Source organism: Zonotrichia albicollis, chromosome 27 (assembly GCF_047830755.1).
Source record: "Zonotrichia albicollis isolate bZonAlb1 chromosome 27, bZonAlb1.hap1, whole genome shotgun sequence".
NCBI lineage: Eukaryota > Metazoa > Chordata > Aves > Passeriformes > Passerellidae > Zonotrichia > Zonotrichia albicollis.
In genome coordinates this window covers 919753-946478 of record NC_133845.1, presented here as the reverse complement: position 1 = coordinate 946478, position 26726 = coordinate 919753, and the positions used below count along the sequence as shown (strand labels likewise).

Here is a 26726-nt window from a genome sequence, read left to right as displayed (position 1 = left end):
CAGCTCCTCCCTGCTCACTCCACACGTCCAGGCCTGGCTGTGAGACACCCTGGCGTCCCGGAGACAGGCGGCAGCTGCGGGAACTGCAGCGTTTATTGTTTTGTAAACACATGGTTGTATTTATTTTTTTTTTCTTTTTACAAAGCGTGTCACTGGTAGCGCGTTGAGAGCGTGTACAGAGCCGGTCCCACGTGTACAGAGCACGGCTGCCTCTCACCTGTACAGTATATCCATATATCTCTATTTTTAATTCTAGCCCTGAAAGCCACTGTTCCAACGTTAGGGGTCGGTCCTTTTTTGTTTTGGGTTTTTTTTTTAAATCTTTTTAGCCTTCTGCTCAGCCATTGTTGGCAGCACGCAGGGCCAGGGCTCACAGTGCAGCCCCGTGTGTGTGGTGGGAGATGTGGTGGTGGCTCAAGGAGGGGCTGCCGGGCTGGAGCACGCAGAGCAGTGGCTCACAAGCCCAAAGGACCCTGAGCACAGAAGGCGCCTCTGTCCTCAGAGAGGATTTTCGGTGTGTGAGGATCCTCCCCGTGCTGCAGGATCACCGTCCCTTCCCCAGAGCAGACACCTGTGACCCTGCAGGCAGTGGTAGTGCTGTGTTCCCTTGCTTCTCTGCCTCCAGCCTGGGTAGGAAAGGGCTCAGACACGGAGATTCCACAGTTGAAAGGCATCACTCCTCCATGAATGCAGAGGGCATACCTGCAGTGCCAGGGCTGAGCTGGCAGCTGCCCACGGAGCCACCGGGTCAGGCAGGGACAGACTGGGCACCCACAGCACTCACTGAGCACAGAGCTTGGTAATTAACCCTGCAGCCAAACGTCTCTCTGGGAAGGCAGTGAGGGAGCCAGGAAACACTGGCAGCGTAGGAAAGCAGCCACCCTGCAGGGGCACTGCCACAACAGCCCCCACACTGCCCCTGCTCACACCGAGCCCCCAGCCCCGCTCCACACCCCACCCAGCCACTCCCTGCAAGAGGACAACGCTCTCCCCCACCCTCGTGCCTGCCCAGGACCCCCAGGACCCCAGAGACTCTGTTGTGGACCACTGCCTTAAAACATGCCCCGAGAGCTGGGTGGGCACCGGGGCTGCCAGCAGTGCCCGGTTCCTGCCACCGACTGCCAGGAAAGGGAGGGGGGATTTTTAGAGAGTCATTGCCAGATTTTCAGCGGTGCTGAGCACCTCGCAATCCCACCGAGATCCATGGAGAAAGGGTTGGTGAGCCAGCCCAGCTTTAGCAGGAAGGACAGGAGGGGGAACGCAGGAATTGGGACAGGTTGGTTTATCCCGAGCTGCAGCGCAGCCGCGTCCCTGTGCTCCCTCCCCGGGCCCGGGGACAGCAGGGGAGGGGACAGGACAGGATGGGACCACGGGCTGTCGCTGGAGGCTCCAGTACTCTGTAACCCAGTGTCTATGTAAGAACAATGAATGTTAACACGGTAAATTATTATGACATTAAAATAAATGACCACAAAAATCGGCTCTTCGTCCGCAACTCATTCGCTGGCACGAGGGGAAAAAGCAGGTGATGAATGGCAGGGATTGGGGCAGCAGGTGATGAGGAATGGCCCTAGGAAAGGAGCTGATGGGACCCAAGTGGGAAAAGGTGGTTCCCAGCAAGCAGGGAACACTGACCCTCATTTGGAAGAAGCCAGCAAGGCTGCAGACTGAGAAATGAGGAGCTGCAGCAAATCACTGCATAATATACACACTTTATTTATGAATTTGTATGTTTACAGACTTTCTATACACACATTACCTATATAATAAAAATGTACATGTGTATACATGATCGTATAAATATAGAACTGTAGAAATCTTAGAACTGATCCTGTCTATTCACAGCAACTCCTCCCAGGGGCCCACGCTGTCCCAGCAGCCGTCATTTGAGGCTTGGGCAAAAGGGGCAAGTGTCATTCGTGTTGGTTTGTGCCCAGAATTTGATGCACTGGAAGAGAGAGAATTAGTCAAGAGCCACTGGCCCAACCCAGAAGTGCCATCATTGTCCACTTGATTCAGGGGTGGTTTCCTTTGCTCCTGCAGCCTCCAGCACAAGGTCACCGTGAGGAAGGAGCCCTTGTCACCCCTGCAGGACCATCAGGCCCTCCTCAACTGGAGTTTCCATTTCCTTGGGCCACTGAGGCCCCAGAGCTGTTGGGATGGGGGGCTGCCCACACAGGTGACCCACTGCCAGACCCATGGGACAGGAGCTCCTGTCTGGCATCCCCACCCAGACACCTGGGCAGCAGTGGCAGCTCTCCCCTGACCCTGTGTTCCAGATCCTTCCAGACTGCCTTGCTCCAGCATCCAACCCTTACAGACACAGGCTCAGGGACACAAGGGCAGCCTGTTCCTAAAGCCACCACCCCCTGGCCACGCAGGGTGGCCCAGCCAAGAGTAAAGGATGGGATGACAGGATGCAGGGAAGCTGTTTATTGATCGTACCCTTCTCCTGGCAAGGTGTCAGGACAGCAAGGACTCGGGAAGGGTCACCTGGAAGGACCAGGAGGAGGCTCTGAGCAGCAGAACACACTCACCTCCTTGTGCAGCACGTGTGAGCAGGCCATGGGGTGAAGGTCACCGGGCTGCACGAGCTTCTGGCACATCAGACACAGCTTACAGGCAGCTGGGGTCTGGGAGGAGGCAGGGAAGTCAGACACACAGCTCTGATCAGATTCAGCTGCAGCCCGAGGCCACAGCCATCATGCCCTGAGAGCCACCATCACGTCTCGTGTCCCTCTGTTCCAGTGTGAAACCCAAAGGATCTGTGCCCCAATCCTCCCCTTCACCTCAGCAGCCAGGCAGCTGTGTGAGGAGAGAGCCCCCGGCCCCAGGGGCTCATCCCATCCCTTCAGGACACCCCGGGCAGGCTCCCCCTCCCCAGTCCAGCCAAGCATCCTTACGTGTGACGCCGTTCCTGGGTAGGCGACCTGGGCCGGGGGCAGGAACATGGGCGTGCTGATCTGAGGCAGGGGAGCAGAGAACATGGGGGCCCTGATCCGGCCCAGAGGCTGCAGGGAGGCAGAGGAGGCACGTCAGAACAGCCAGGGAGGAAAGGACAGAGGAGTCACCCCAGGGAAAACCATTCCCTGGTTACGCTGCAGTCAGCAGCACAGGGAGCCCAGGGGACAGCCCTGACGCACAGCCCGAGCTCTGTGGGGAGCAGGGGCAGCTCTCCTGTTCCTCAGACAGCTCTCCTGTTCCTCAGACAGCTCTCCTGCTCCCCATGCAGCTCTCCTGCTCCTCAGACAGCTCTCCTGCTCCCCACAAAGCTCTCCTGCTCCCCAGCAGCTCTCCTGCTCCCCAGGCCCCCGTGCAGCCCCCAGGCTGTCCCACCTGAGCACCGGCCGCTGCCCGCTCCTGCTGCTCTGCCAGCTTGGCTGCCACCAGCTGGTTCAGCTCCTCCATGGTCAGGCCGGCCATGGTCCTGCGGGCAGTCTTGATCTGCTGCAGGATGTTGGTCAGCTGGGCCCTGCGTGGACAGCAGCTGCTAAGAGCTCCTGGTGCTCACACACCGGGATCCCTCAGCCACCGCTGCCTGGGGGAGGCCGTGTGCTTCCCCTCCCTTCCAGGTGAGGTGAGCCATGTGCTGAGGAGCTTCTCTCCCCAAAGCACTGGGGACAGAGCAGGGAACCCCCCGAGCCAGGCTGGGGGGGCTGCGCCCAGATATCCCTGCAAAGCTCGCAGTGATTCCCATCCCCAGCACTAGGGCAGACCTGCTGCAGACCACCACCTCTGCCTGCCTCCCTTCCCACAGACCCCACTGCCACCAGGAGCCCCCCTTGCCCTGATCCCAGCTCCCAGCGCCCTCACAAGCCCCTGCCCCCCAAACCCCCAGCAGAGCCTTACTTGTTGCACTGAGGGAAGCGGGTGAGCAGCTTCTCCAGCAGCTTCTCCAGCTTGTCAGCCGGCTGGGCCCGGGGGAACTCGGGGGCACCGCCCAGGCCGGGCGGAGGAGGGATGGGGGCAGCGGGCGCCATGTGGGGGCTGTGGGTGCCCAGCAGCGATGCCACCACCGGGCTGCTCCTGCCCTGGGAGGCGGGCAGGGGTGGGGAGGGCTGGTTGGGCCTGGACATGGCGGGGTTCAGCAGGGGGAAGGACAGAGCCCGGGGATCGGCGCTGGGCATGACCATGGGGACGGGCACGGGCCCGATGGGGAAGGGCAGCCGGGGGGTCAGGGAGGGGCTGGGCTGGAATGCCGTCAGCATGAAATCTGTCTGAGAAAGAAAAGCAGGGCAGGAGGGAAAGGCTGGTTAGAGTGAGAGCACCTGGAAGCAGAGCTGAGTGCCCTCCTCTGCAGGCAAGGTGGGAACTGCAGGCACAGGTGGCTGGAAAGTGAAGGAGACCCTTCCTCTCCTCTCTGGTAAGCCCAGACAGGGAATGGGCCACCCCACACATGCCCAGCACCAGGCAGGCTGTGCCAGGGCCTGGCAGCACCACGCTGTGGGGCTGGAGAGGCACTCACTTCTGAAGGTGGAGGAGGCAGCGTTGGTGTTGGGATCTGGGGGAGGCTGCTCAGCTTTGTGCCATTCCTCACCATCTGGATGTGGTCATTGAACTGATCCTGGCAGAGAGGGAAGAAAACAGGATTGTTTATCAAAGCTGAGCGAGTTTGGGCATTCCAAGGCAGGAGGTGGCAGGCCCTAAAGTGGCAGTGCTTGGCTCCACAAAAGAAGGGAGAGGAGCTGAAGGGAGGAACGCAGTGTATGTGAAGGGCTCACTGTGTGTGTGAAGAACTGCTCACTGCTAGGCTGGGAGAGGTCAGCAGAACTTACTCGGACACTCTGCTTGGTCATACGTATCCTGTTGAGCCTCATCTCCCACTCCTGCTTTGGCCTCATGGTCTCCAGCGTGGGCGGTGCAGACCTGCAAGCACAGCTGAACTTTCCCACTTGCAACTGTGCTCTCACTGGCTGCAAGGTGGGAACAGCAACCCCCACACCCCCCTGGCTTCCCCTTCTCCAGAGGGGTGGGAAGGGCTCACCCCCAGGTGGGGCACCCCACAAGGGAGAGGGACTGACCTGGGGGACACACAGGGACACCACAGCACTGGCTGATGAACACTGACAGGGCACAAGCACAGCCCCACACACCCTTGCTGTGGGACATTACTGAATCACACCAAGAAAACCATAGGAAATCCTGAACTATTCCAGTCCAACCTCCAAGGTGAGCAGAGGAAGAGGAGATGGGACACAGGGACACCTGAGGGACCCTCCCTGCCACTTCTGACCCGACACAGACTTACTTGAGGTAGGTGAGGTGTAGCTCTGCTTCTTTTTCTGCTTCTTCTAGTTTCAACACCAGCAGCTCCTTCCGGCTCTCCAGGGACAGGATCTGTGAACAGAGCTCAGTTTTGTACTCCCATTTCTTGCTGCCAGCCCAGGCACTGGGCACGGCTCCCTGCTAATGCTCCCTGACACGTGTCCATCTTTGCTCTTGTCTCACAGAGTGGGACTTGGCCTTGCTCCTGATTTCACAGCACTGCCCATTACCCAGCTGGAACCTCAAACCAGCCTGCAGGGGCAGGAGTCACCTGCTCACCTCTGCCTTCCAGGCCCGCTCTGTCTCCTCGAGAATGTTCCTGTTGATTTCATTGTGCTGGTTCTTCAGCTTGTCCAGCTCCATCTCCCACAGCTGCCTGCACACAGAACAGAGCAGAATGAGCCCCCTCAGGCTCAGGCACTGCCATGGCCCCAGAGGATGGATCCCAGGAGCTCTGGAGGGCTGGAACATGGAAGATCAGCAGTGTCCAGCCCGTGACACCAGCCCCAGCTCCCCGGGCTGTGTGAGTCTCTGTCCCAGCAGTGAGCTGCTCCACAGCACACAAACAAGCAGCATGCAAAGACACTGGGCCAAACAAGGGGAATTCCCCTCAGCAAAATTCAGTCCAACCCCAGGGAAGATCTGAACCGGGAATCAACCCGAGCAGCTCTGCTGTTCTGATCCTGGAGAAGTTTAAAGCTGGGCATTTCCACCTGTGCTTTGGGAACACCTGGAGCATCTCTGCCCAGCTTTAAACAGCCAGAGTTTAGTGGAGCTGGACAGCTGTGGGGAACAGACAGGGCAATCAGTCTGCCCTAATTCTGGGGAGTTGAAGCTCAGTCAGAAGTAGCAGTTACAAGCTGAGTCAATCACCAAGCACAAGCTCTAATCTTGTGGGATCTTTATGTCACAAGTATCCAGGAGTCTGCTTGTGGCTGGGATCAAGGAAGATTTAATCCAGAGCCCTGATGCTGAAAGAGGAGATAAAACCTCTAGGGCACGTAAGTGGCCAGCAGTGCTGGCTCACTGTCTCTGCTCTGGCCCAACCAAAGCACTGGATTCCCTCTGAGGCAGAATGACAGGAAGAACAGTGCTCTGGGCAGCACTAATCAGGTGAGGGATAAGAGCCTTACTTCTCATCAGACTGCTCTGCAATCAGAGAGGCAATCTTGTTTTCCTTCTCCTCCTGCTCCTTCAGCAACCTGCACGGGAGAAAAGGGACAGCACAGCTGGAGCCCCAACACAGCAGGGCCCACATCCAAACATCCCCAACCCCACACCACGGGCTGGGGAGGGCTCCCTGCAATGTGTGTGGGAAAACAGCCACCAACAGCAGCCTCTGGAGCACAAATCCTGCTGTCTCATGACACTGCACAAAGCTGTGGCACAGAACCAGGCTGGCTGCAGGCAGCTGAGCTGCTCCCCCAGCATGTGCTCTGCCACCGTCACTCGGGGGAAAAGGGCTGAGCACTCGGAGCCATCACTGGAGGAGTTTTACCCAAAACACCACTGAGCCTCAGAATAAAAACCAGACCTCTAGGACATAACAGAATGGCTCCACAAAAATGCCAATTCAAATACATCCCAAATTCATCCATATACAAGTCTGACCTAAATACTCGCTGCTTCCTAAGAGTTTTCCTAAAGCTCTTTGCTCCATCAGGTTTATATCACCGTTAAGCAAGGTCTTCTTCCCCAAAAATAAACACTTTCTTTTCTGTACAAATACCTTCTGCCTTTCTCACAGAGTTTCTCAATTTCAGCTTTGAGATCCTGCTCTTTCTGCAAGAATTCTTTCTTTTCTTTCTCCATCTTCTTCTTAGTCTCCTCTCGCTTGATCGTAACATCCTGAATGGCTTTCAGGATCTCCTGGAGTAAAAGAAGCATCACAAAGATACAGAGCAAAATTACCAAGTTACGGTTTTGATTTAAAATACTTTTTTTTCTGATAAATTGGTTAATGAGATTACACAGCAAAGTCTTTATTTTTAGCAGATTGAGTCAAGATATAAATTGGTTATTATGAGGAAACTCAGGAGACTGATGCTCTGGACTGCAGGTTGTCCTGCCTCTTCATAAAGACTTTAAAATTAATTACAGGGCAGGTTAAACAAAAGCAGTTCTTCACCAAATACCTGGTGGTTTTTCATCTCCTCTTCCCGCCGCTGCTGGAGCTGCTTGAGCTGGACCTGCAGCTGATTCTCCACCTGCCTCTGTTTGTCCAACACCTCCTGGTAGCGCTCCTTCAGCAAGGCCCTCTCGGACATCATCTTGTCCTGCAGGGGAGAGGACAAGGACAGCCTGTAACAGACTTCAAGGCTGACATTTGATGGACTTGGTCTGTTCCAACTGCAATGATTCTGTGATTCTATTTAGACAGGAATAAAGTGGGAAGCACAGCTCCAGCTCCTGTGCCTGGGAGTGTGAGCAGCAGAGCCTGAGCACAGGGCTTTGATACCCACCAGGTTCTTCTCAATGTCCTGGTCTGTGTTCACATCTGCATCAGCCGCCTTGAAGTCGGTCTGTGAAGGGAGATGATTGAGATCAGCCCCTGAAGTGACCAGAGAGGGCCTCCAGCCCTCCCTGGGCACCTGCTCCAGTGCTCTGCCACCCTCCACAGAAAGGAGATCTCTGTCATATTGTGGTGACACTTATCATTTTAGTTTACGGCCATTGTTCCTCATCCTATAGCTGGGCACCAACAAAAAGAAGCTGGCACCATCCTCTGACACCTCCTGGAGATATTTATATGCATTAATGGGATCCCCTCTCAGACTTATCTAGCCCAACCAGGCTCAGCTCCTGCAGCCTCTCCATATAAGAGAGATGCTCCAAACCCCTCATCATCTTCACAGCCTCCACTGCATCCTTCTTCAGTAGCTCCTTCTCTTTCTTGTACTGAGCAGCCCAGACCTAAACATGGCACTCCAGGTGTGGCCTCATTAGGGTCTAATTTTAATTAAAATTCAAGCAGAGGACCAGGCACACAGCAGCGGTACAGATGTGTTTTACCCTTCAGTCACGGCTTACTCAGGTCTTTGTCATCTGGGAGCCTTGCAGGGCCATGGCCCCGCAGAGCAGAACCCCCGTAAGCCCCGGGGAGCTGCACCCACCTGCACCGCGATGTTCTGCGATGGCCTGGCCGGGGCCGCCTCCTCGTCGGGCTCCTCGGCCGCCGCTCCGCTCTGTCCCGCAGCCTCCGCACCGCCGGGCCCGGGTTCCGCATCGCCGCCGGGGCCGGGGGCGGCCGCGGGCTCCGCGTCCCCGCCGGGCCCGGGCTCGCTGGGGCTCTCCGGGGCGGAGAGCGGGCTCCCGCTGCGGAACGGGGAATGGCTCAGCCGCGGCCGCGTCCCGGCTCCATCCCGGCCCCATCCCGGTTCCATTCCCGCTCCATCCCGGCCCCATCCCGGCTCCATCTCGGCCCCATCCCGGCTATACCCCGGCCCCATCCCCGCTCCATCCCGGCCCCATCCCGGCTATACCCCGGCCCCATCCCCGCTCCATCCCGGCCCTATTCTCGCTCCATCCCGGCCCCATTCCCGCTCCATCCCGGCCCTATTCTCGCTCCATCCCGGCCCTATTCTCGCCCCATCCCGGCCCCATTCCCGCTCCATCCCGGCCCTATTCTCGCCCCATCCCGGCCCCATCCCCGCTCCATCCCCGCCCCATCCCGGTGCGCTGCCGCCCCGCCGGGCCCCCCCGTTACCTGCCCGGCGGCGCGGCGGGGCCGGGCTCGCAGAGGCGCGGCGGGTCGGGGCCGTCGCCCTGCGCCTGTTCCAGCGCCATGGGGGCGGCTGCGGGGCTGGGCCGGGCCGGCGGAGCGGCACCGGGCGGCACCGGGGGGCACCGAGCGGCACCGGGCGGAGCGCACGACCCGCGCCCCCGCCGCGCCGCCCCTTCCGCCCCGCGCCCCGGCGGATGTGACGCCGCTGTCAGCGGCACCGCGGTTCCGGCGGCGGCGGCGGCTCATGCCCGGTGAGCGCTGCGGGGCGGCACCGGCGGGCGGCACTGGGCTCCGGGCGGCGGGAGGGATGCGCACCGGGCCGGGGAGCGCTGCCGCCGGGCCCGGGCGGGGGTGGCGGAGCGGAGCGGGGGTGCTGTGCCCGGGGGTGACCTCCGCGGTGTCCCCGGTGCCGGTGACCGGAGGAGCGGGGAGCGCCGCGGCTGCCCCGGGGCGCTGCGCGGTGCCGCTGCCGGGGCGCTTAAAGCCCGGCTTTTGGGGAGAGAAACGCGGGGTTCGGTGTGCGGCTGATGAGCTGTGTCAGAGGGGAATGGAGCGGGTTCCGGGAGAAAAAGGGCCGGGGTGCGGAGCTCCGGGCACGGCCGGGGCAGCGGGACCTCGGGAGGTGTTTCCCCGCTCTGCGGTGCCGTGGTTTATGGACTGCGGGTTGAACCGGGGCTCGGCGGTGATTGCTCCCGTGCCAGGGAAAAGCCTGTTCCTCCGGCCGTGGGGCAGGTGAGGAACGAGTTCCGTGGGGCTCCTGCAGAAGAGGAACCGGCTCTGGGCTGCCCGCGGAGCATGGCGGTGCCCGTGGTGTTTGCTCTGGGGAGCCACGCATCAAGAGTTTCTTATCAGTTCCTTATCAGAGGCAAGAGGGGGAAGTGGCTGCTCCTGGCAGCCCAGTGCGGTGTTTCCGGGCCCGGGGCTGGCACCCAGCAGGGCAGGGCAGGGCAGGGCTGGGATCGATCCTTGGCTATGCCTCCCCTTCTGAACCCTGGGAAGGAGCCGCTGGTGTTTCCCGGGAAGGGGATCTGCCATGCAGCGGGTTGGTGGCATCCCCTATGGGGATCTCTGTGGGACCTTCAGGTGGCCCTGGCCACCGTGTCCCTCATCAGGAGGGGTTGTCACCAGTTTCACCTGTGCTGTTACAGCCCTCCTGTCTGATGCCGCACTGGAGGCGGGGAGCGCCGCTATGGAGTGCGGGGATGGAGGCCACGCTCTGCATCCACACGTGCCTTTGGCTCAGCGCTTCCTGGATCCCCCTGGCCTCGCCGGCCCTGGACACTGAGGGCAGCCACGGGAAGCTGACGTGGGCGGTCAGCCTGGAGGCACCCGAGGAGGAGCTGGAGCAGCGGGCAGAGGAGCTGGCCCGGACTGCGGGGCTGGTGAACATGGGCCGTGTCGGGGAGCTCAAGGGCCATTACCTCTTTGCCTACCAGCCCGACGGCCATGTGGTGGCTGAGCACGAAGCCATCAGGAGGTCCGTGGACACTTTGTTTGCACAGCACGACAGCGTGCGGTGGCACTCGGAACAGAAGCTTCTGAAGCGCTCCAAGCGCAGCCTGCACTTTAACGATCCCAAATACCCCCAGCAGTGGCATCTGGTGAGTGGTTTCCCGGCTCCTGCTGTGCTGCCAGGCTCGGGCTGTCTGTGTGGCCATGGGAGAGCTGTCATGCAGGAGGCAGAGCAGCCTCTTTCTGTGCTTTGGTGAGGAGGGAGCTCGCTGAGAGCTCGCCCTGCGTGCCATGTGCTCGCTGTGATGATGGGAGGAAGCAGCTCCTGCAGCTGGTTGTGCACTGGTGGCACTGGGGTGAGCAGAGGGCTTTGGCTGGAGCACACTGTGCCCTCCAGCTCATGGCTCCAGCAGCTTTTGCTCATTGTCAGCCTGAGTTTATCTCGCCTGACTGTCCTGTGAGTCCTTCCCGTGCTGGTCCCAGCCCCACACATCATGTCCAGTGCCCCCAGGAGGTCCCCTCAGCGCTGACCCTGTCCCCTCACTGTCCCTTCTGGTGCTTAGAACAACCACAAGAGCCCCGGCAAGGACATCAACGTCACGGGCGTGTGGGAGCGGAACGTGACGGGGCGCGGGGTCACGGTGGTGGTGGTGGACGACGGCGTGGAGCACACCATCAAGGACATCCAGCCAAACTACGTGAGTGCCTGTGCAGCCTGCAGGCCGGGCAGTGTGACAGGAGTGTGTGCGAGCTCAGGGTCCAGCCTGTGCCGTCACCTTGGCTTTGCCAGGGCGGAAAGTGCCAGCAGCAAACCTTTCCTGGGAGGTTCTGCACCCAGGTTTTGGGGTAACCTGCCTTTGTGCAACCCGTGGGAGGCAGCTGGCATCCCTCTGACCCGCAGCAGTGCCTGGAGCTGCCCTGGTTGGTCCCTTCCCCACAGCAGAGCTGGCAGTGATGAGCTGCAGCCCTGTGAGGAAGCAGCCTCCAAGTTCCCGTGACGCCCAGCCTGTGTTTCAGCCCGTGCTGTGTTCTCTTAACTCCTGCTGTTCCCAACCTGAGGGGAGCAGAGCCCAGTCCTGAGCGTGGCTCTGTTTGCAGAGCCCAGAGGGCAGCTATGACCTGAACTCCAACGACCCTGACCCCATGCCTCACCCCGACGAGGAGAACGGGAACCACCACGGCACGCGCTGCGCCGGGGAGATCGCGGCCGTGCCCAACAACAGCTTCTGCACCGTGGGCGTCGCCTTCGGCAGCCGCATCGCAGGTACGTCCCCTGCCAGGCTGCCAGGCCTGCCCCCCATCCTGGGTACTGCAGTGTCACCACTACAGCTCGGATGTGCCTGAGCTGGGCTGGCCCTTGGTGCTGCACAGACAGCGGCACAGGGGACAGGAGGGTTTGCCCCGGATCCAGCAGGAGCTGGTGCTGCCTCAGCCCTCCAGAGCTGGGCTGGCCTTGCAGGGTGAACACAGTGGGGCAGCCTCGAGCCAGGAGTGTTTGCAGTTTGTGCAGCTCATGTGACCCGTGTCCCTCTGTCCTGCAGGCATCCGAGTGCTGGACGGGCCCCTCACGGACAGCATGGAGGCCATTGCCTTCAACAAGCACTATCAGATCAATGACATCTACAGCTGCAGGTGAGCCCTGCGACCCTGAGCTGGCTGCCAGCCCTGCGCTGCCTGGGGACGGCTCACAGCTCGTGGCTGAGTGCTCACACCAGCTCCCATCCTGCTGTGGCTGCAGTTAGCCTTGATAACCTTGCTGTCAGATAGCCTTGTTAACCACAATCCTGTTCCTGGAAACCTGTCCCGGGCTCTGCACAGCTCCTGCAGGTGTGAGATGTCCCTGTGTGTGCTCTTGTGGCTGCAGTTAGCCTTGAGGCACCACAGTCCTGTTCCTGGGCACCTGTCCTGGGCTCTGCCCAGCTCCTACAGTTGTGAGATATCCCTCACTACAGCACATCCTCTGGGCTGGCTGTGCTGGAGGGGGCACTGTGCTCCCCTCTGTGGTCAGGCTGCCCCAGCTGAGCCGTGTGACGGGGACTGGAATGTGTGAGAAGCCTCTTGTTAAATAAAAATCAAACGTTTTGTGCGCTGGAATCTGACCCAGGGGCACAGTGCAGACGCGGCAGCCGTGCCCCAGCAGCGAGGGGCCATCCTGACGGGTGGGAAAGGGCAGTGCTCTGCAGTCCCAGTGGTGGCTCTGGGAGCAGCCGGGAGCTCGCTGTGGTGGCAGGAAGAGCCGCCTGGGGCTGTCACCTCACCCTGTCTCTCTTTGCAGCTGGGGTCCCGACGACGATGGGAAGACTGTGGATGGCCCCCACCAGCTGGGAAAGGTAAATCCCAGCCCCAGCAGCCCTGGGGGAGCCTCCAGGGTTTGTGGCTGTTGCCTGCCCGTTCAGGGTGAAAGAGATGTGGCTGTGACACTCTGCACGTCTGTGTGTGTCCCTTGGTGCCAGCTGAGGTGTCCCTGGTTGGGAGAGGCCACGCTGTGTGCAGGCAGGGCAGGGCAGGGCAGGGTGAGCTTTCCAAGGAGAGGCTGCTTCCAGCAGGGAAAGGCTCTTTCCCAACCTGTGGAAGGTGTGGCACTGACAGCCTGTGCAGCCCACGGGGTGCTCTCTGCTCAGGAGTTGGAGCTTTCCCTGTGCTCAGGGTGGCTCTCCAGGCAGGGATGGTGCCTTTGGATACTGGCAGTAAACAAGGGAGGGTGAGTGCAGTGGGAGGCAGAGTCAGAGCTGAGGCTGCTCCTTCCCAGGCCATTAAGGTTTTCTCAGAGCTCCTGTGCTGCAGAGCTGCTGCAGAGCACACCCAGCCTGCCTGTGCTGCAGCAAGGGGTCACTGAGGGGCCCCAAAAGCAGCACTGGGGTGTGGTTCTGCTCCAGTGCTCTGCTGCTGCTGTGCTCTTCCAACCACAGCTCAGCAGCGCTGACAGCCGAGCTGTTCGCTCACCATAACAAATGGTTCCCAGTCCTGCAGGTTAATTTATTCCCTTCCTGCCTGCAGAGACAGCTGGAACAAGCTCCAGGACACAAAGCACAGGCAGAGCTCGCCATGCCACAGAGAATGGGCAGAATGTGCCCTCATCTGCCAGGGGAGGGAGAGCAGGGTGCTCACTGCCAGTGGGGCTGTGTTCTTGCTCATCCCTCAGACGAGTCCTTCCCCTAGGTGGGAGCAGAGTCTGGGCTGAAATGCGCTGAAACTCTGCTCCTTTCCCTGGGTGAGAGCAGAGCCTGGGCTGAAATGTGCTGAAACTCTGCTCCTTTCCCTGGGTGGGAGCAGAGCCTGGGCTGAAATGTGCTGCCAGGTGGGGCCCCAGCTGTGGTGTGTGCCAGCAAAGGCAAAGCCCCGGGGTCTGTGGGCCTGGGCACTCAGAGAGAGGCACTGGGGAGCCCTGGTCCCACGTGCTGGGCTGGCTGCTGCAGTAAGCCCTGGGATCAGAGTGGAAGGAGTGCAAGGAGCCCCCTGCCCTGGGGTCAGTGGAAGGAGCCCCCTGCCCTGGGATCAGTGTGGAAGGAGTGGAAGGAGCCCCCTGCCCTGGGATCAGTGGAAGGAACCCCCTGCCCTGGGATCAGTGTGGAAGGAGCCCCCTGCCCTGGGGTCAGTGGAAGGAGCCCCCTGCCCTGGGATCAGTGTGGAAGGAGCCCCCTGCCCTGGGATCAGTGTGGAAGGAGTGCAAGGAGCCCCCTGCCCTGGGATCAGTGTGGAAGGAGCCCCCTGCCCTGGGGTCAGTGTGGAAGGAGCCCCCTGCCCTGGGGTCAGTGTGGAAGGAGCCCCCTGCCCTGGGGTCAGTGGAAGGAGCCCCCTGCCCTGGGGTCAGTGTGGAAAGAGCCCCCTGCCCTGTCCCTCCCTGCAGGCTGCCCTGCAGCACGGGGTGATCGCCGGTCGCCGCGGCTTCGGGAGCATCTTCGTGGTGGCCAGTGGCAACGGGGGCCAGCACAGTGACAACTGCAACTACGATGGATACGCCAACTCCATCTACACTGTCACCATAGGTGAGCCCTCTGTCTGCTCCCCTCGGCCTGCAGCAGTGAGGTGATCCCTAAAGCACAGAGCCTGCCCAGCTGGGAGTCTGTGGGGAATGTCTGGGACAAGCATGGCAGTGTCTGGGTGTGCTGGGCTTCAGCCCCCACACCTGCACTTTGCTTCTGAGCCTCAGAGCAAGAGGAGGCCAAGGAAATTCCTGCCCGTGCCCAGGCCTCCCTCCCGGGGCTGTGACAGACACTGCCATGTTCAGGGAATGACCTGGAATGCAGCATTCCCATCATTTGTTAGAGGAGAAGTGTGTGATCCATTCTCCAGAGCAGAGGCTGCATGAGGGGCAGGAGATCTGTGTGACACTGAGCACAGTGAGGGATTAATTATCATTGCTGCCCTTCTTGTAGATCTTCTAGATGGGCAAACACAGGCTTGGTTCTGGTTCCCCTGCCCAGCTCCCAGGCCCTGGAGGAGCACATGGCAGGAGAGGCTCTCAGGGATCACCACCCCGAAGTCCCAGCAGTGGGAGCAGGGCAGTTTCACACAGGGGTGCCTCTCCCTTTTCCCCAGGAGCTGTGGATGAGACTGGCTCCATGCCCTTCTATGCTGAGGAGTGTGCCTCCATGCTGGCTGTCACCTTCAGCGGCGGGGACAAGATGATGAGGAGCATTGTGAGTACCTGTGTCCCTGTCTGTGCCCTCCTGGCCACCCCAGGGACAGCCAGGACATGGCTCTGTCCCCTCTGATTCCCTTTCATTCCCTCTGATGTGCCTTTTGTCCAGGCCCTGCACAAGCAGAGGGAGGCTCCTGTTTCTCAGCCCCCTCTCTCTGCTCCCAAGGGATGCTGGAGCACGGAGGGCAGGGAGAGCCTCGGGCTCTTTAAACCACTTGGCCCCAGCTTCTCCTCTGTTCTGGCACGTGGGCCTCTCCCAGCTGAATTTTTAAGAATATTTTTATCAGCTTTTCCCTTCTTTTGCCAAAAAACGACTTCTCGTCAACAACACGTCCTTTCTGCCCGAGCCAAGCAGGCAGGGCTGTTTTCCCCCCTGCAGGCCTGAGCCAGCCTGTCCCTCCCTTGGTGCCAGGCTGCCCCCACCCCAGTGCTGTGACCCCTTCCTGTCCTGTGGGGCCAGCAGGGGCTGCAGAGCCCTCCCACCCCAGGGCAGCTCCAGGGAAACATTGCTGCCTCCTCATATTTGGGGTTGGCTGTCCATGTTTGGAGGATCTCCCACCAGGACAGGACTTCCCAAAAGCTCTTTCCTGTGGCTCTGTGCCTGCCACAGTCCAGGCTTGTCAAACAGGCTGGGGAAACCTGGGGAACAGGGAGAGCCTGGGATCCTCAGGCACCTGGCCGGGGCTCAGCCAGCTCCTGCTGCAGCCCAGAGCCAGGGCAGGGATCTGTGCCCAGCCAGGGCATGGCACAGTCTGCCACAGGGACAGTAAAACCCAGAGCAGGGCTGATCCTTGCTGTCAGAAATCCCTGCACTTGTCCCAGGCTGGTTTGGAAAGTGCTGACCCTGGGAAAAAAGGGAACCAGCGAGGGCTGTGCTGCATTCCATCAGGAGCTCCAGGCTCAGGGCTTGGTCTGGCTTCCCCCAGCACGCTGTGAGTGCTGTGGAGGTCACAAATGCACCTTCATTTTAAACACTGGCTTTGTGGGACACTGACAGGGGAGCTGGCACTCCATGGGGCACCAGGGTGAGGTGTACACATAGCCTGGGAGCAGCCTGTACCACAGTGGCTGCTTCAGCCAGCCCTAGCCTTGCTAAACCCCACACAGCCCTTTCAGGAGCTGCTGAACCCCACACAGCCCTTTTCAGGAGCACAGTCTGCTCCTGGGCACCCTGCAGCTCGCTGCAGTGCTGCCAGAGTTAACTCAGAGTTAATTTCCCTGCAGCCATCTGCTCCAGCTCTTTTTGTTGTTGGTTTTTTTTTTTCTTTTACCAGACCATAAACTTTGTGTGGTTTCCTTAATGGGAAGAATTTAATACAGCTTCTGGCACTGGATGTGTTTCCTACTGAAAGTTTGTGCTCTCAGGGTGCTCTGTGTGGGACACTCAGTGTCCCAGCGTGAGCTGGAGCCGCTCACAGCTGGAAAAACGGGATGGAGCCAAGCAAAAACACAAGAAACCCTTCAGATTTTGGGCTGTCTCCCCACGGGGAGCAGAGGGAGATGGATGCACTTGCTTTGCAGCGAGGTGGCACAGTCTGAGAGCTGCCTGATGCCTCTTCAGAGGCTGTGTGTGCTCTGCACAGCCCCACGTGGGCCCTGGTTGTGACACTGATCAGCAGTGACAGTGAGGAAGAGCCCACACTGTCTGCCAGGGGTTTCCCACAGAGTTCCTTGGTTAGGGCTGGTTCCTCTCTCTCTCTGCAAAGGGAGCTGTCCCCATGCACCATTTCCCAGCTGGGATCCCTGTCCCTGCAGTCAGGCTGTCCCAGGGACAGCTGTGTCACAGGCCGGGCCCAGGCTGGCACAGACACGGAGCACACATCCCTGTGCAGCCCAGCAGCCTGACAGGGGCCTGTGCCCCGTTCCTGGGCAGGTGACCACGGACTGGGACCTGCAGAAGGGCACGGGCTGCACGGAGGGGCACACGGGGACATCGGCGGCCGCCCCGCTGGCCGCGGGCATGATCGCGCTGATGCTGCAGGTGCGGCCCTGCCTCACCTGGCGCGACGTGCAGCACGTCATCGTCTTCACCGCCACCAAGGTGAGTCCCTCCTCCCTCCCTCCTTCCTCATCTTCACCAGGTGAGTCCCTCCTTCCCTCCCTCATCGTCTTCACCGCCGCCAAGGTGAACCTGGACCTCCTCCCTCCCTCCTTCCCTCCTTCCCTCCCTCCCTCCCTTCCCTCAGGGCGCTGCAGGACGCTGGGCCCTGCTGTGCACATCCTTGTTTGTGTCTGCTGCCCTTCCATAAATCTCTGCCTCAGCTGGCTCTCTCCTCACCCCCTGTTCCTTCCTGGAATGTGGCTGAGGCATTTTCCCCTGTCATGATAATAAATGGGTTGTTTGCCTCAGGAATGCCTCCATCTGCCAATGGAGGGGTCTTCCAGGGGCTCAGCAGGTTCCAGAGCTCAGCAAGGTCCAGAACTCAGCAGGTTCCAGGGCTCAGTAGGTGGTGCTGGCCCAGCCCAAGGGCTGCCACCTCTGCAATGTCACCTCACGCTCCAGGCAGTGGGAAACAGGAGCTCTGCCCTGCCCTGGCCTTTCCTGGGCTCTCCAGAGACCTGGGCTCCTGGAAACAGGCACAACCGAGCTGGGCAGCAAACGCAGCCCTGCCCTTCACCCAGAGCAGCAGTGAGAACTCACTGGAGGGATGGGGCTTCTCCCTCACCCCTCTGGGGAGCAGGAGGCAGTGTCCAGCTGATGCTGTGCTCTCTTTGGCATGGGACAGTGTTTTCCATAACTTCAAGCCAGCGTTGCCAGAGCAGTACAACCCAGTAAGTGATGGGACCCAGATCTGTCCTGCCTCACTCTTGGTGATTTAAAGGACTCAGTTCCTTCTTTCAAGGCTTCTGCCATGCCACAGGCAGTGGTTTGGGCAGCAGGGAGCAGCTGGGATGTTTCAGAGCAGAGGCATTTGTGCCCTTTTGTGCAGCTCCATTTCCTTTCTGAGGAGCTGGAAGCCGCTTTGTCCTGGGATTTGTTTCAAACAAAGATCAACCTGTTCCTTTCTAATAAGGCCATGTGGGTTTGATGTGGGTTTGCTTCCCCACCCGTGGGATGTGTCTGGGCCTCCTTCCCTTCATGCTGGGGGTTCAGGCTGCCTGAGCCCCCAGGTGAGCAGGGCCCCCCGTGTGTCTTTGCAGTACGAGGACCGTCACGCCAAGTGGGACACGAACCAGGCTGGCTTCAGCCACAGCCACCAGCATGGCTTCGGCCTGCTCAACGCCTGGAGGCTGGTGAACGCTGCCAAGGTAATGCCCTGCCCTGCCACCCCAGCCCAGCCCCACGGCAGGGACAGCTCCTGTGCTGTGACACCGCTGCCGTTCAGCGCTTTGGCCACCGTCCTGCTGGCCCTGCCTCTGAGGCTGCTTTGGCTGTGAGCTCACGGGGCTCCCAGCAGGGCCTGAGAGCTGCCCCTGAGAGCTGCTGCTCTCCAGCACTATATATAGCCATGGTCAGGACCCTGATCCACCGTGACGGAGCAGCCCCAGCACCTTCCTCCCTCCGCAGGGGCTGCAGGGAGAGTGTCCTGCCCCACAACCAGGGGGTGTCCTGCCCCACAGCCAGGGGGTGTCCTGCCCCAGAACCAGGGGGTGTCCTGACCCACAACCAGGAGGGTGTCCTGCCCCACAACCAGGGGGTGTCCTGCCCCACAACCAGGGGGTGTCCTGCCCCAGAACCGGGGGGTGTCCTGCCCCACAGCCAGGGGGTGTCCTGCCCCAGAACCAGGGGGTGTCCTGCCCCAGAACCAGGGGGTGTCCTGACCCACAACCAGGAGGGTGTCCTGCCCCACAGCCAGGAGGTGTCCTGCCCCTGAACCAGGCTGTTCTCAGCTGGCAGCTCTGGAGCAGTGGTATCCTCACAGCAGGCTGAGGCATCCCCATCTCTGTCACACGGAGCCCCGGGCACGTCCCTTTGGCACTTGGTCCCAGCTGGGTGTGAAGCTCTGTCCAGCTGTGTCAGGTCACTGCCACTGCCAGCTGTGCCTCCAGGGTCACAGGGACCTCCAGGCTGCTCCCTCTTCCTGCAGGCACTTGGGTTCTGCTGTTCCCTGTCCCCTGTACCAGGGGTTGGAGTGGGACAGCCTCAGGACACCACTCAAACCCAGAGCTGGGGATTCCCAAACCTTCACCAGCCCTTGTGGCTTCCACGCTTTCCCTCCTTTCCTGAGCATGTGGGCACTGCTCCCATCCCTGGGTGTCCCAGAGCACCATCAGGAGAGGCCCCTTGGCCTGGGCCCACATCCAGCCCAGGAGCAGCCTGTGGGAGATGAGGGATGGGTGTGCAAGGGAGGCTGCAATCCATGCTGAGCCCTCTCTGCTTCCCCTGGCAGATCTGGGAGTCCGTGCCCTACCTGGCCTCGTACGTGAGCCCCGTGCTGAAGGAGGGCAGGAGCATCCCCTGGCTCCCTCAGGAGCTGGAGGTGGCCTGGAATGGTAAGAACAGGTGTGCCATGGGTGGAGAGCAGGGCCTGCCCTGCCAGCTGTGCCAGGGAGAGCAGAGCCTGCCCTGCCAAGTGTGCCATGGATGGAGAGCAGAACCTGCCCTGCCGGGTGGCACAGCCAGGCAGGACCAGCCCTGGGCGGCAGGAGGCCAGGAAGGGGTTAAGTGCTGGGCTGCCTGGGCTTTTTCCGCTGCCCATCCCCAGGGGATCCCCTCCCCACATCCCCATCCCTGCTCTGATGTGTTTGGGGAGCCAGACGGGCTTGGGAGCGGGGCTGGGCAGCGGCCAGAGCTGCTCTGCTGCCTTTGACCATTTTAGGAAATGCTGCAGCTCCCGACTTGGCCGGGCTGTGCCGAGCAGCAGCGGCTGCCCCGAGCTACCAGGGCAGGGAGAGCTCAGCCCAGCCCTGCCTGGTCCCAGCAGGCCTGCAGGCAGGGGACACTGCTGCCTCTGTCACCTACAGGCAGGGGCCACTGCTGCCTCTGTCACCTGCCTGCCCTGCCATGTGCCCACGTCCCCCCTGGCAGGGGCTGGAGCAGCCACCCAGCTCTCCCCACTGCAGAGGGGCTGTGGTCAGCAGCCCTGGGGCTGTGGTCAGCACCTCTGGGGCCGTGAGCATTCCTGGAGCTGGGAATGGCTGGAGATGGGCTGGGCCAGCGTGAACATCTCCCAGTCCCACACAGGGCAGTGGGGAAGAGGCAGAGGGCACGTGTGTGTCCTGTGAAGTGGCACCACAGCCCAGTGGGGCTGCCTGGCAGTGGGGACTCCATCCCAACGCCACCAGCCTTGACCAACCAGCCTTGATTATTCCTCTACATCTCTATCTACTGATGAGGATCTTACTCTTCTAGCATATTGATTACAATAATAATTCCCTTTCCCAGTGACCCCTGCCGACCTGCAGCTGTCTGGCATGAGGACCCTGGAGCACGTGGCTGTCACTGTCACCATAACCCACCCTCGCCGTGGCAACCTGGAGATCCGGCTGCTGTGCCCCAGCGGGATGATGTCCCTGATCGGCACCACCCGCAGCATGGACTCGTGAGCACCAGGGGCACAGGGCAGGGCTGGGTCCTGCTGCTGCTGCCTCTGTGACCCCTCAGGGGTTGTTTCCGCTCCCCTCTTGGCAGGGACCCCAATGGCTTCTCAGACTGGACCTTCTCCACCGTGCGCTGCTGGGGCGAGGAGGCGCAGGGCACCTACAGGCTGCTCATCAGGGACATCGGTGAGTGCTGCCCTCAGGGCACCCTCAGGAGTGCTGGCAGCTCTGTGCCACGTCCCAGCGAGTGCCAGCTCCTGTGCTTGGCTCAGAGTTCCCCACTGGAGCAGCCTGCTTCCTCCCCAGGGGACGACAGCCTGAGGCCGGGCACCTTGAGGCAGTGGCAGCTGACCCTGTACGGCTCCTCCTGGTCCCCAGCAGAGATGAAGGAGCGGCAGAGGTAGGGCACCACGTCCCCCAGGGGTAGAACACCCCGTCCCCAGGTTGGAGGGAGCCAGGAGAGGGAGGATGGGGAGTTCATCCCTGCCTCCCTGTGAGCAGTGGCTGGGTTGGAGCCGTGTTGCTGCCAGGTGAGGCTGGGGCTGCCCTCACACCTCACAGGGCTGCAGCACACAGAACACAGCTCTGTGTGCTGAAGGGGACACTGCAGACCCTTTGTGGGTGTTTTGGAGCCCCCCTACCCACGGGAGCCTCACGGGTGTCTCTGTCCCCAGGCTGCTGGAGGAAGCCATGAGTGGGCAGTACCTGAGCAGTGACTTCTCCCTGCCCTGTCCCCCAGGGCTGGACATCCCCGAGGAGCAGCGTTACACCATCACAGCCAACACCCTCAAGGTGAGCCTGCCTGCAGGCTGGGAGCCCTGCATGCTCCAGGATGGGCTGGAAGGGCAGGACCCTGCTCTGTGCCCTCTCTGCTGGGCACTGGGCAGGCCCTGAGCAGGTTTTTCAAGGGGTTTCCCTCTGCAGACCCTCCTGCTCTTGGGATGCTTTGCCGTGTTCTGGACGTTTTACTACATGCTGGAGGTTTGCCTGACAAGGAACGAGGTGGGGCTGGACCTGGCCTGCTCCAGCTCCAGCAGCTGCAGGTGGTACCAGCAGGGCAGGAAGCACCGAGCCCTGGAGAGCGACCTGGAGATGGAGTCGGTGCCTCTGTACCGGGAGAAGGACGTGGAGGAGGCTGAGATGGAGTGTGAGCACCTGGAGCCTGCCCAGGACGGGCAGGAGGGGTCCTGGAGCCCCACACACCCCAAACTTTCCAGCAATGGCAGAGCTGGGAGCTTCCACGAGGCAGACCCAGGATTCCTGGGCCGGGAGGCATCGACTGAACTCCTCGGGGAGGACAGGGAGCACCAGCCCTGCTGACTGGGGCTGAGCTGGGCTCCCTCCGTTGGTACGACCTGCCTGGGCTCGGGCAGCACAGACTGGTTCCTGAGCCTCCACGGACCATTGCCACTGTGTCCTGCGGGAGGTGGTGCTGGAAGGGGCTTGGAAACAAGGAGAGAGGGCTGGTACTGCAAAGGGAGCTTCCCTTCCCTCCTCCTGGAAAACAAAGCAAGCCTTAAACCCTTTCCTGGTGGAGCCTGCCCTGCTGGACGCTCAGGGCACCGTTGTGAGTGCAGTGCCATTCCCACCGAGCCCCTTCCTGCAGGGCCAGGACGTGTCCCTGTGTCCCTGATCTCTGCAGAGCCAGCCTGGGAAATGCAGCAGGGCCCCAGGAGCCGCCTCTGCAGGCAGGGACCCCGCAGCACTGGCATTTCCCCGGGCTGGCAGCCGGCCCCTACCCACCAGTTATCCCAGTTTAGAAGCAGGGAGTTGTTTCACTCATCTCCAGCCAGCGCTTCTGCCTGCCCCCGTGCTCCAGTGCTGCTGATTCCTCCTCTGCAGTGGGCACAGAGCAGCTGTGGGGCGGGGGAGGCAGGAGCCAGCCTGTTTGGGGCAGGATGGGCTGTCCCCGTGTCACTGTGGTGGCAGGTAGGCCTGCCTTGGGCTGCAGACGGGAGCCTGAGTTGCTCTGGCAGTGGCTCTGTCCGAGCAGGGTTGGCTTCTTCTCATGTCTTTGGGTTCGGTGGTTTATTTTTTTAAAGCTGGGGTTTGTTTTTTAATCAGCAAAGCCCTTTTGTGTAGCTTTCCAAATAAAGCCTGAAAAATCCTCCTCTCCCCCCGCCCCATCCATCACTCCTCTGCCCTCCCAGAGCTTCCTCACTGTGGAAAAATGTGTCGGGGGGGAACCCAGTGCTGGGTGCTGCATCTGGGGGGCTGAGAGCCCTCTGTGCCCTGGGGTAAAGGGGCTGCTCAGGCAGGGCAGGCAAGGGCTGGGCCAGAGCATGGGAAGGAAGAGGACCAAAGTGGCTGTCATGGTTCAGCGGGGAGAGGGCAGAGTTTTCCAAGGCAGGCAGGGAAAATCCAAGGTTTTCCCGGCTTTGGAGGTGGCAGAAGGAGCAGCTCCCTTTTAGGGAGCAGGACTTTGTCTCTCCAGGCACCACCGACACCCCGTCAGGCCACGCTCGATGAATAGAACCTTTTAATTTTGACAAAAACCAAGTACAAAACCGAGGCCGATTCTCTCTTCTCCCCGTGGCAGGGATCTCTGCGGCGGTGGCGGGGGCAGGTGCGGGCGGCGCTCCCGGGTCCCTCCCGAGGGCTCCGGCCGGGGCAGGGCCGGCTGGCGGCGGGGTGCGAGGCCGGGGCTGCGGGGGCTGCCCGGGGCTCAGCGCTGGGGGTGCGAGGCCGGGGCTGCGGGGGCTGCCCGGGGCTCAGCGCTGGGGGTGCGAGGCCGGGGCTGCGGGGGCTGCCCGGGGCACGGCGCGGGGGGCACGGCCCCGGGCCGGGGCTGCGGCGGGGCTCGTGCTGCCGCTGGCGGGGCGATGCGGCGGGCGGGCGGCTGCTCCTCAATAAATACCAATGGACGGGCGGCGGCGCTGGGCCGGGGAGCGGAGACGGAGGTCCCGGCTGGGGAGGGCTGGGGGCGGCGCGGCAGAGCCTAGCTGATGATCTGCCGGGGCCGGCCGTAGCTCATGCCCGCCTGTGACGCTCCCTTGTTGCTGCCCATCTGTAGCCCGATGATGTTCTTGCCCTCCTTCAGCTGGCTCTCGGTGAACTCCCGCTTGTGCTCCTGAGCTTTCCTGCGGGCCACGGGGAGAGGCCGTGGGGCACCCGCACCCCCGGCTGCCCGGGAGCACCCCCTGATCCCCAGGGATGTCCCAGCCACCCCGCGATCCCCAGCTGAAAGTCTGGCATCCCAACTCCGTGTGCTCCAGGCAGAGCCAAGAGCCAGCTCTGAGCAGCCGCAGGACAAGGCAGTCCCCGTGCCCAGCTCGGCACTCCCCCACTTACTTCATGAACCAGTTGGGGTCCCCGTGGTAGTTGCCGTCGTTCTTGGTGACTGCCAGGCTGCCCAGGGCCATCAGCGTCCTCTGCACCGCTGCCATGTCCTTGGCTGCCCAGGGAGAGAGGGTTGTGAGGACGGGCACAGCACAGCGGGACCCCCTGGGACCCCCAACCCCGCCTGCCCCCCTCCCGCACCTTCAAACAGGTCCACGGTCTGGAAGATATCTGTCTTCACCACTCCATAGTCCTCGGCCGCCTTCAGGAACTGGGCAATCTGTTCCATCTGCTTGAAGACCATGGTGGGCGGCGCGTCGGGGATCTTGACAGGCTTGGAGCCAGAGGGGTAGAGGCTGTTCACCAGCCTGCTGAGCACCTGCCACAGAGGGGAGCCTGGGCTCGATGCACTGCCCACAGAGCCCCCTGTGCTGCCATCAGAGCTCCCAGTGCTGCCCTTGGAACTCCCCATGCTGCCCACGGAGATCGCCATGCTGCCCATGGGGATCCCTGTACTGCCCATGGAGATCCCCGTGCTGCCCTCGCAGTTCCCCACACAGCTCCCCATGCTCCCCATGGAGTTCTGCATGCTGCCCATGGAGCTCCCTGTGCTGCCCTCAGAGCTCCCCATGGAGCCCCCCATGCTCCCCATGGAACCCCCCACGCTGCCCTCAGAGCTCCCCACGGCAGCCCAGCCCCGGCCCCACTTACGATGCCGTTCTTCAGCCAGACCTGGAAGCCCAGGCGGCCGCGCTCGGGGCGCCCCACAGAATCCCCGCACTGCGCCACGATCCACTCCACCAGCCGGGCCTCCAGCTCATCGTCGTACTTCTTCTCAATCTTGGACTGCACGTCCCTGCTCATGCCATAGGCTGGCCCTACGTTTGCCATGGCTGCGGTGCTGGGAGACCTGGTGGCACGACAGGGACAGTCAGGTGTGGAGATGCTGTCTCCTGTCCAGGGACCCCGCAGACACCGTGGTGTCATCTGCCTGCCACTCTGCTGCAGTGGGGACAAGCCCTTCCGACTCTTCCCTCGCCCTTCAGCTCCATCCAGGTGTGCTTGGAGGAAAATTCACCACCATGACCTCCAAAATCTGCCCCGACAGACGGTTGGTGTCCAGGCAGAGATGCCTCATCCCCAGCTCAGACTGTGCACTGGAGCAGCCTTATCCCTGTCCCTTGCCAGCTCTGGGTTGGCATGGATATCCCTGGTGTGACCCATGCCAGGATCCAGAGGGCAGGGTCACCATATCAAGGCTGGGTGGCTGTGGCATGATATGGTGGCTGTGGCCCAGCAGGGTGACCATGGGATGGTCTTGGCACGGCAGGGTGGCCGTGGGACGGCTTTGGCACAGCAGGTCCAGGAGCTGGGGAGGAGCGCGGGAGCAGCGGGAGCCGTGCCCGTGCCCTTGTAAGGACATGCTGCGGGCACTGATGGCAGGTAGCCGGCTGCAGGCAGGCCCCCAGGGTGCCAGGGAGGATGCCAGGGAAGATGCCAGCAGGGAGAGGCTCTGGGAGTGGCAGCCAAGCCTGTGGTGGAGCTGGCATCGCTCCCTCGTGCCCGGCTCCTTGCTTGGCAGGGAGCCTCGGGGTGCCTCCAGAGCAGTGTGGATGTCCCAGATCCACACCCAGCCTCCTGTGGGCTCCTCCTGACCACGGGGCACCCCAGCTCCCGCGGGCTGGGCTGAGAGCTGGCACAGCTCAGTGAGGGAGAGGACACTGATCCCCCTTGCTGCCGGCAATGCAGGGGTGCCTCCCGAGCCCCGTGATTAATGTGGTGATACCCCATGCAGCCTGTGGCCACATCCCGAGCACTGCTGGGCACATCCCGTGATGCTGCAGCTGCCCCAGCAATCCCACTCTGTGCCCTGGCCCGACCTGGCACAGAGGGGTCACCCACGGCTCCCTGGGCCACATGGCGCTGCCTGTCCCTGTGTCCGCCAGCCCCTGTGTCCGCCTGTCTCTGTGTCCGCCAGCCCCGGGCCCATCTCCCGAGCACCGGGCAGACACGGGCACGGGGGGCTGGAGCTGCCCCTCCATCGCTGCCCTGAGCCCCGCCGGGAACGCGGTCCTGAGGGGAGCAGCAGGACAGAACCCCGACAGTGACCCCAGCCCGAGCAGGGGAGCCCGACTCTCCTCCGGGGAGCCGTATCCCCATCCTGGAGAGCCGCCTTCACCCGGAGGAGCGGAATCCCCATCCCGGGGAGCCTGATCCTCCTCCGGGGAGCAGCATCCCCATCCCGGAGAGCAGTATCCCCATCCCGGGGAGCGGAATCCGTGGCATCCGGGGAGCCGCAGATGGCAGTCCCAGAGCGGCTCCGCTGTCCCGGGTGCAGGGTCCCCATCCCGGGAGCAGCACCCCCGTGCCGGGGGCTGGCGTTCCCACCCCGGGGACCCTCCCCGCCGCCCCCTCCCCCGCGGCAGGACTTACAAGCGGCTGCGGACGGAGCGAGGGCGATGCTCGGCGAGGGACCGGCGCTCTGCCCCGCGGGGACCCCGACCCTGCGCTAAAAGGCGGGCGGCGGGCGGGTGATGTCAGCGGGGCGCGGAGCCCGGCCCCCCCCGAGCCCTCCCTCCCGGGGCGCCCGGCCCCGCGGCGCTCCGTGACTCCATCCCAGGCACCATATTTGGGGAAAGACTCCGAAAAACCAGCGGCGAAAGCCGCGCTGGAGCATTCCCCGCGTGCCTCCGCCCCAGCGTGGCCGGGGCCGGGGCGGAACCGGGCCGGGGGCTGATGGAGTAAATCCTTTTATAGCCAGGCGGCAGCGCCGAGGGCTCCTGCTCTGACTTCATGGCTGGTTTTCCCGTGCGCTCACCGCCGGGAGCCGGTCCCCCCGCGGGGATGCTGCGGGTGACACCCACGGGGTCCGCCCGGGGCTGC

At 61.9% G+C, this 26726-nt stretch overlaps 3 protein-coding genes across 5 annotated transcripts; 1 reads left to right on the top strand and 2 right to left on the bottom strand.

Annotated features, from left to right (window-relative positions):
* Window positions 1-322: 322 nt before the first annotated feature.
* On the bottom strand, window positions 323-9108 carry RNF214 (ring finger protein 214). Of its 2 annotated transcripts, none has more exons than XM_014273026.3 (15): window positions 8972-9108; window positions 8379-8580; window positions 7728-7787; window positions 7401-7541; window positions 6995-7134; window positions 6399-6467; window positions 5545-5641; window positions 5249-5337; window positions 4776-4878; window positions 4466-4564; window positions 3850-4217; window positions 3337-3472; window positions 2904-3011; window positions 2538-2633; window positions 323-1948 (listed from the first exon to the last, which is right to left on the bottom strand). In XM_014273026.3, the coding sequence occupies exons 1-15, from the start codon at window positions 9049-9051 to the stop codon at window positions 1883-1885; spliced, it is 1854 nt and encodes a 617-aa protein (XP_014128501.2). In that variant the 5' UTR covers window positions 9052-9108; the 3' UTR covers window positions 323-1882. The 2 variants fall into 2 exon arrangements, with proteins under 2 accessions (XP_014128501.2, XP_005495488.2); XM_005495431.4 differs by having other exon boundaries at window positions 4776-4866.
* On the top strand, window positions 9108-22679 carry PCSK7 (proprotein convertase subtilisin/kexin type 7). Of its 2 annotated transcripts, none has more exons than XM_074527798.1 (16): window positions 9108-9240; window positions 10138-10590; window positions 11005-11139; window positions 11540-11705; window positions 11983-12073; window positions 12717-12771; window positions 14289-14427; window positions 14981-15081; window positions 16957-17124; window positions 18225-18332; window positions 19415-19517; window positions 20410-20566; window positions 20656-20750; window positions 20871-20964; window positions 21239-21356; window positions 21489-22679. In XM_074527798.1, exons 2-16 carry the CDS (start codon window positions 10150-10152, stop codon window positions 21882-21884), a joined length of 2367 nt encoding a protein of 788 aa, XP_074383899.1. In that variant the 5' UTR covers window positions 9108-9240; window positions 10138-10149; the 3' UTR covers window positions 21885-22679. The 2 variants fall into 2 exon arrangements, with proteins under 2 accessions (XP_074383899.1, XP_074383901.1); XM_074527800.1 differs by lacking the exon at window positions 9108-9240 and adding an exon at window positions 9307-9721.
* Window positions 22680-23025: 346 nt separating this feature from the next.
* Window positions 23026-26484, bottom strand: TAGLN (transgelin). The gene is made up of 5 exons (XM_074527809.1): window positions 26277-26484; window positions 24555-24753; window positions 24045-24222; window positions 23856-23958; window positions 23026-23644 (listed from the first exon to the last, which is right to left on the bottom strand). The coding sequence occupies exons 2-5, from the start codon at window positions 24732-24734 to the stop codon at window positions 23503-23505; spliced, it is 603 nt and encodes a 200-aa protein (XP_074383910.1). The 5' UTR covers window positions 24735-24753; window positions 26277-26484; the 3' UTR covers window positions 23026-23502.
* Window positions 26485-26726: the final 242 nt, after the last annotated feature.